Below are 8,277 nucleotides of genomic sequence, written 5' to 3'. Positions count from 1 at the left end.
GTTCCAGTACCATTTTGCAGTAATTTTTTTTATCGAAAAGCACACTCTTGCTCGCTTGTTCTCTTTTAGTTATTGCTGATACTGATACATTTTCCATTTGATACTAAGGACATCGTTCCCTTTTCCGTTCCTTTGCAGGTTCTGCCGTAAACCCACCCACCATTACAGCAGTTGCTAAGGAGGAACACACCTCGGTCCTTCCGATCGCCTCGAAACCAGTAAGAGTAAAAGCCGGCAGCAAAAACGCTAGCAAAGAAACAACACCACCTCATCTAAGACAAAACATCACCGGACCCGAGCAAGGGTTGAATTCACCACCGCGTGGGCAGAAACGAACTGGCGCTCGACATCTCGTTCGCTCATATCGACGACCCACGGCACCTCGCACCAAGCCTACCCGCGACACATCCTTAGCATCACAACACCCACCACCCACCGGGACGACCACCCAACATCACAGACGTGCGGACAGAAAGCGCTAAAGCGAAAGAGAGCACAAATTAGTGCGTACACATTTTATGCCAAACTTTTTTTTGCGATCGAGGCGGAAAACGCGCCCGCTCACCCTTTAACCGTCGTAGTTCAGCTAAAGCCCGCCGTAAAACAAGCCACAAACCGCTTTTCTCGCGTAATCCTTGGTAGATTTCCCGTCCTCTGACCGTGGGGTTTTCCTTTGCACAAAAAAAATAAGAAACGAAAAAAAAAGACATAGAAACCCAACTCTTGTAGCACAGTCGCCTGCCTTCCATACTCTCGCAACATTTTGTTCCACCGTACGCGCTCGCGACGGTTGCTGGTGATTTTTTAAAGTATTAAAGTTTCCTTTGGTTTTCCGGGGATCGATAGTCCTGTTAGTGTTACGCTTTCGTTTCCTTAGCGCCGGTTGTCCCTGTATCGCTGTGCTGTAGTGTCCCCAAGTTGTTGGCTGTATTTTGTTGTTGTTTCATTTTGGTTTAGATTTTAAGTTAGGTGTTTTGTTTTTCTTCGTTAGACAAGCTAGCTCATCACATATCTCTCAACTCATAACGCTTTATTTATGCATTGTATTATTAGTTCGCGTAACACGCATATGTCGTCACTTTGTATGCTTAATTTTGGCTTCCCAGAAACGTACGTTCCCGCTCACCCTTTAGGTCCGTTTCATGTGATTTTCGAGGACAGGAAAACGTAAACGCTCGAAACGAACACTGGTGCTACTTATAGCAAAGTATTAGCAGTATTTTTGTTACTTTCCCCAAACTACCTGCTCTGTGTGTTGCGGTCCGAACGTTTTTAATACGTCGGCGCAGCGTTAGATCGAGATTTATTTATTTACTTAAACGATATAAAAAGTAATCCGCACAAAACCGAAGCAGGATACGCACAAGATAAACTTATTTATTCTAAAACTAAAGCAACGTTAGATATCGCTAAAAGCCACCGTAGTGTGGCTAAGACGTCACGTGATAGTAAAAGTGTTGCGATTTGTGAGGCAGGCACGTGCTTAACGGTAGAGAATATTTGGGAAAAGGACGACGAAGCTACGCTTGACGGTTGTAGGGCTAGGCCGCTGACTGCTTACATGTACTGTGATTCTTTGTGTCGTGAAGCTACGGAGCGGGAAATCCATTAGATCCTTGTTTGGTGTGCCAGTCCTGCCAGTGGGGTGTAAGCTAGGTGATGATCGCATGCCACCGGGTGCGTGTATGAAGCGATTCACATTATCCGTTGCACGAGGGATTCGTCAATTCGTACTCACACGGCTCATCTCGCATACTGCTCGAAACCGAACCCCGGGGATCGATCCACAGTAAAATCATCCGCCCATCTACCATCATCCTGTCGCGTGTGGTGTCCCAACCGACCACCATTCCCTCATTCAAGTCCCGCCGCGCTCCGCTAGTATGACCCTCACGGTGTCGGAAACGGACAGCAATAGCCTAAGGAACCCGGACATGACCGAAACTCTACCAAGCTCTGAACTATCGTTACTAGCCAAACTGGAGGCCGCCAACAAGCTGATCGAGAGCGACTCGAAGAGTCTGAACTCGCTCCAGAGCTCGGCGCACAGCCGGAAAAGCTCCGACACGAGCCAGATCAGCCTCAACTCGGGCGCCTCGTCGGTCGGGGAGGAGGATGTGTGGTCAACCTGGGCCAGCATCGTGACCGACTGGGAGGCCAGCCAGAAGCGTAAGGGCCCGACGGTAAAGGAGCTGGTGCGCAAGGGCATACCGCACCACTTTCGGGCGATCGTATGGCAGCTGCTGTGCGGTGCTTCCGATGCCGACAAGAAGCAGTACGCCGAATACATCAAGGCGACGAGCGCCTGCGAGAAGGTGATCCGGCGGGACATCGCCCGCACCTATCCGGAGCATGACTTCTTCAAGGAGAAGGATGGCCTCGGCCAGGAGGCGCTGTTTAACGTGATGAAGGCGTACTCGCTGCACGACCGCGAGGTTGGCTACTGCCAGGGATCCGGTTTTATCGTCGGACTGTTGCTAATGCAGGTAACATGAGCTCCCCGTGCCCCGTGGGCCAGGTCCTTTTGGTCACAGATGAATTAATGCTGTTGTCAATGACGCTTGTTCCAGATGCCCGAGGAGGAAGCATTCGCCGTGCTGGTACAAATTATGCAGCAGTACCGTATGCGCGACATGTTCAAACCATCGATGGCAGAACTCGGTCTGTGCATGTACCAGCTGGAGAACATCGTCCAGGAGCAAATACCCGAGCTGCATTTGCACTTCCAATCGCAAAGCTTCCAGACGTCCATGTACGCCTCGAGCTGGTTCCTGACACTCTACACAACCGCCTTGAACCTTACGCTCAGCTGCCGCATCATGGACGTGTTCCTGTCCGAGGGAATGGAGTTTATTTTCAAGGTCGCTATCGCACTACTCACCATCGGCAAGGACACGCTGCTATCGCTGGACATGGAAGCGATGCTAAAGGTACCTTTAACTCGTGCAGCCCGCTTGCGTGATCGATCCAAGGGTGGTTGAACTAATATCCTGTATGGTTCGGTTTTTCGTGCAGTACTTCCAGAAGGAGCTTCCTCAAAAGGTTGAAAACGACGCAGATGGGCTGTTTAATCTGGCTTTTCAGGTGAAGATCAACACAAAGAAGATGAAAAAGATGGAGAAAGAGTATGCTGATCTTCGCAAGAAGGAACAGGAAGAGATGGTCGAGCTCAGGGTTAGCATTGAATGATGATCCTACCAATTTGGCAGGCTTTAACATTGTTTCCAATTTTTCTATTGCAGCGGCTTCGTAGCGAAAATCGTTTGCTCAAAAAACGTAACGAACTACTGGAAGCGGAAAGCGCTGAACTGGCCGATCGGCTCGTCCGTGGACAGGTGTCCCGTGCGGAAGAGGAAGAAACCAGCTACGCCATCCAATCCGAGCTTCTGGCTCTCCGTCGAACGCATTTGGAAGTGTCACATCAACTAGAAACGGCCAACGAGGAGGTGCGAGCACTCAGTTTGCGGTTGCAGGAAAATGTAAGTGAGCCCAAACGTTACGCGCTCAAGTTTAAGGTTACCAGGTGGCCCGATACTGCGCAGCATAGTGTATCTGGTTAAGATGATAAGCGAATGCATGGTGCTAGTCGTCGGAAGAACCGAACTAGAACCGCTTAGCGACAGGGATGTAACAGTGTTCCTCCTCTTTGTATTTTTTCTTCTTGCATTCTATTTATCTCTTCGTTTTCGTTGGGTTGCGTGTTTTTGCTATCGCAACCTTTGCCGACTACGTAGCATCCGGACAATTCGCTCGAATCCGTAAGTTTCCCAGGACAGGCAAGCAATTCGTGTTTTGTTGCTCTATGGAATGAAATGCAGTTTTTTTAAATATGTCATCAAAATTGGCTGTAGCATTGTGGAATGCTTTCATTTTGTTTCCTTCCCAAATTCGACACGCTGGTCTATGTCCTATAATTTTTTTTGAATTTTGATTTCGCTGCGTGAATTAATAACAAGTACACCACACATCAAATGCGCTGTAGTAAGAAGCATGAAAATAGCAGTAAAATGCCTCTGAACAATTTCTTATCATTGAGTAGGAGATGTAGAAGTTGTATGAACAATAACGTTGTTCATTGTTCATATTCGACTTTCAGATAAAATTATCCATAGCTACATTTTAGTTTGATCATTTAAACCATGTTCTTTACTCATCAAATTTGTTGCCTTTTGCTTTGCATCTATTGGATTGTTAAATTTTCGCATGTCTTTTCAGATTACCCAAGTTTAAATATAGTGCTTAGTTTTGATTTTGAGTTCAAATTTTCTGGTATCGGACAGAAAATAAATTTGTGTAAGCTAGATTTTATTGAAGAATTGCTGTTGAAGTGTAATAGAATAAACTGAATGATTTTTTTCGGTTTTTTTTTACAATCATTTGTTACTTTATTGCATGCTGCATGAGTGCATTTGATTGCATCATTGTAATACGAATGTTCATTTCTTCTTACAAAGAACAACTCCCGCCAAAATTCGTTCGACGAGTTGATCATGAAAGAGGAAGCACTCAAACAGCGGGACGAGATGGTGTCGTGTCTGCTGGAAGAGCTGGTCAAAGTACGTCAGAGCCTCGCCGAGAGTGAGGATGTAATTCGCAATTTGAAGACCAAGATCCAAGAGTTGGAAGAGGTATGAAATATATTCACCAATTCGGTACACTAGCACGAATAGTAAAATGTTTCCTTTGGCATTCGACAGGATAAGAAACGATTGCGTGAAACGACTACGGACAACTCAGTGGCTCACCTGCAGGACGAGTTGATCGCAAGTAAATTGCGTGAGGCGGAAGCCAGTTTATCACTCAAAGATCTCAAACAACGTGTCCAAGAACTCAGCACCCAGTGGCAAAGGCAGTTGTCGGAGCAACGCAATGATCCGACTCAGAGTAACGATTCCGGTGCGAAGAAGCTATTGTTCTGGGAGTCGGGCCGTTCACAAGACTTGCAGAAGTTGGAAGAGGAGTTGATGACCACCCGAATACGGGAGATGGAAACGTTGACCGAGCTGAAGGAACTGCGGTTGAAGGTGATGGAGCTAGAAACGCAGGTGCAGGTCTCGACAAACCAACTTCGACGGCAGGACGAAGAGAGTAAGAAGATCAAGGAAGAGCTTGAAGAAGCTCTGATTCGTGAACGGGAGCTTGCCAACAAGGCGCGCGAACAGCAACACCGTTACTCTGATCTTGAATCTCGAATGAAGGACGAGCTAATGAATGTGAAGATTAAGTTTACCGAGCAAAGCCAAACGGTGGCGGAGCTGAAGCAGGAAATTTCAAGACTGGAAACTAAGGTTGATATTCGTGCTTTTGCTTTGTTTATTCCTACCAATGTAATGTTCTTTCACTTCTCTTTCAGAACTCGGAAATGCTTGCCGAGGGAGAGTTGCGATCTAATCTGGATGAATCGGACCGTGTTCGCGATTTGCAGGATAAGGTCGCCGAGCTAAAGGCTGAGGTAAGATACATTGCACAACAAATGGCATTGGCGAGGGCTTCTGTATATACACAGCCGCCGTGCTTTGTCGCTACAAGCACACTTTTGATACACATCCCACCCAGTTGGGAACACCAAAACATACATAATTGGAAGTAACACTAAGATGGTGCTGTTTTAATTCACTACATAATAAATTTGTTAATTCAGCTAATCGTAATAGTAGCAACAATTAATGCTATAGTTTGTTGCTTTCACGCTATTGTGATTCTTTTTGCCAAACACTGAATTGAACTTGAGCCTAGACTTTTTGTTATTTCAATAAGCTTTAACAACTTAAAAGTTTTAACAGAATGTCTTGTCTCGAAGTTCAAAAAGAAAGGCTTCTCGGTGTTTTTAATGCTCACTGTCACATCAAATCCACAACACAGTAACACACAAACCCTTCACCGTAACAAGCTACATTGAGACACCATATTGTATTGTACATATAATTCAAAATGTATAACGTGGCATTTCTTTTGGCGTTTTCTTTCCGTATCTTTGGATCACACTTTACACCTCCATCTACTGCGTCGTGTTATAACTCGTACCATCGGTTGGGTGTTGGTCAAAACTAACGATATATTCGAATTCATCGTCTGGGGATTTTTGATTTTTTGTTACCCTGTGTGCGTAGTTTCCAACCCCTATTACCAGTCCGGAGACTGAACCATGGAAATGGATAGCGTAAGAGAAATCTCACCACATCAAGCACCGATCAGTATTACTATAATTTTATCACGTAAAATCGCTGACACCTAGCAGTATCAGTCTCAGCCTCAGATCCTTCTCCGAATGCACCCGTTCTATTCTGGGGAACGAGCCCGGAAATGTCCTGGAAGAGTGACATTCAATCTGAGCAACAGATGATAGAACTATCAAAGCAGAATCCAATGAATTCCAGCGGGAGTAGACCACGAGAGCGTTTTACATAATATTCACTATAGATATTAAAGAAAAAAAAACAAAGCACAATACTAAATTATAGTAGCTATACTTACCTTAATCATCTAAAACTTATTGGAGCAAGTTCACATCAATCATAGAGAGAATCATCATAGATATTGTCGTGTTAATGGCGGGAGACATATTGGATACAAGACGTCAAAATGCAAATCCTGAATCAATTGATGATGGTCGCATGAGCACCATCAGCAGCAGACTAATTTTAACTATCGAATTCAAGGACACCTGGGGCAGATCTCAAGCATCGAGCATTCCATAACACATTCTAACATACACACAGCGCTCTGGAGCAGTTGCGGAAGGAATTACGCGATCACATCGAACCTGGCTAAAAAGGACGCAAAGTGGCAAATGGAAGCAAAAATACAAGAAAAAACAATGATCCTGATGTTGTAAAAATTAAAAGGTTAACATCATTAATCGTTGAAACCCTCGTGGCTTTTTGGTATTTCGCACCCTAATTTCTAGTTGCTTGTTTATGCATGTTCACCTTATTTCAACACCGTGTATTTTGGCGAAAAAGTAGATTTGCTTATCGTCTGATTTTTTCTGTTTTTTTCCCCATTAACTGAATTGTTTTATAATCGTACTGCTCCGCATGCCTCAAAATCCCTCCGGAATAATACTAAACACTTCGGTAGTCACTAGCGTAGCTCCGTTTTTGTACGATCTAATTATTCGATTTGTACCATTTGTTCTAACCCCTGCTCAGCTGACTGCCATCAAAAGCCGTGGAACGGCGTTAAACCTGCGCAAAATCAAGAGTACATCGATACAATCGATCGACTCGAACGAGATTGATTTCGCGGAGATGCAGTTTTCGTCCAAGATGCACATTCCCGGACCACCGGCTACTAGTTCCGGTTCCCCGTCGTGAAAATCTGAGAGCTGCTGCTGCAACGCTACGCATCAACCGACATCTTCACCATGCATACTCTCTCACATCGTGAGCGTAGGAAGCAAAACACATCCTTCATTCCAGGCATCGGATAGTCTTGTCGGTATTTGACTTACCGATTACTTCTTCAACGGTTCTATCTCTACACTTTGCGAGAGAGAAAGTCAAGACTTTCATGATGGCAATGAGGACTATGCACTGTACTACAGCTCTCCACTCGCGATTCTAGCGCTACGACAGCGGCAGTGTAACTGGCTAACTGATTTGCATAACGTATGTCCTATGTGAAAGGACAAACAAGTCGTTCCTCAAAAGTATAGTTTGTATTAAGTGTTTAACAAACGTTGCTGAACGTGGGTAGCAAAACTGGACGCTGAATGCAACGTTGCAAGTAAACGTTGACCACATTCTGCGATTAATCTTAGTTATATCTTATTCAGATTTTCGTGTTATGGTCTTGTCGCATAGAACGCACAGTACGAAAACTGCATTCGTATCTTTTTCTGCTTCCATATTCTTTTTTTGTAATACGGAAACGATCCAATTTTCCGATTTTCGCAATACGGCATTGCGCCCTTTTCTCTAGTGCTTGTGGCATTGTAAATGTCGTTAATTTGAGTGTTTGTGAGTGCGATTTTTTAACTTACGTTACTTTTACTTCCCATCCTTACCAACCTTACCGACTGTTCCACAAACTTATCAGTATTGTGTTATAAGTTCTAAACTGTACCCGTGCAATGAATATACATTTGTTATTGCTTATTTTGAACCGTCTGGTATCTTTGTTCATACGCGATCTTGCTTTCAAAAAACGAGAACGAATCTGTCATAGACGAGTGGAAACTTCGCTACACACGCGCACATAATTACTCCTACTACAGGACAAGGAGCTGTTTTACTGCTTTAGTTTGTAATGTTCTTTCGTTGCAGTTTTGTAAAT

The 8,277-nt window shown here is 44.6% G+C and overlaps 1 protein-coding gene across 1 annotated transcript; it reads left to right on the top strand.

Moving 5' to 3' along the window:
- The first annotated feature begins 1,883 nt into the window (after positions 1–1,883).
- Positions 1,884–7,428, top strand: LOC128731200 (ecotropic viral integration site 5 ortholog). The gene is made up of 9 exons (XM_053824305.1): positions 1,884–2,486; positions 2,571–2,930; positions 3,016–3,174; positions 3,243–3,479; positions 3,735–3,758; positions 4,455–4,628; positions 4,698–5,288; positions 5,354–5,452; positions 7,152–7,428. Exons 1-9 carry the CDS (start codon positions 1,884–1,886, stop codon positions 7,314–7,316), a joined length of 2,412 nt encoding a protein of 803 aa, XP_053680280.1. The 3' UTR covers positions 7,317–7,428.
- Positions 7,429–8,277: the final 849 nt, after the last annotated feature.

The sequence above is a fragment of the Anopheles nili genome, chromosome 2, assembly GCF_943737925.1.
Source record: "Anopheles nili chromosome 2, idAnoNiliSN_F5_01, whole genome shotgun sequence".
NCBI classification, from domain to species: domain Eukaryota; kingdom Metazoa; phylum Arthropoda; class Insecta; order Diptera; family Culicidae; genus Anopheles; species Anopheles nili.
The sequence above is the reverse complement of the archived record's forward strand: the minus strand, read 5'-3'. Positions and strand labels throughout refer to the sequence as shown.

What these genes read in the sequence shown, in the direction of transcription:
- LOC128731200 (XM_053824305.1), top strand. Translation starts at nt 1,884, where the DNA reads ATGACCCTCACGGTGTCGGAAACGGACAGCAATAGCCTAAGGAACCCG. An exon ending in CGGACAATTCGCTCGAATCC is followed by an intron (nt 3,759 to 4,454) that starts GTAAGTTTCCCA and finishes CTTCTTACAAAG; the next exon opens with AACAACTCCCGCCAAAATTC. An exon ending in TTTCAAGACTGGAAACTAAG is followed by an intron (nt 5,289 to 5,353) that starts GTTGATATTCGT and finishes CTTCTCTTTCAG; the next exon opens with AACTCGGAAATGCTTGCCGA.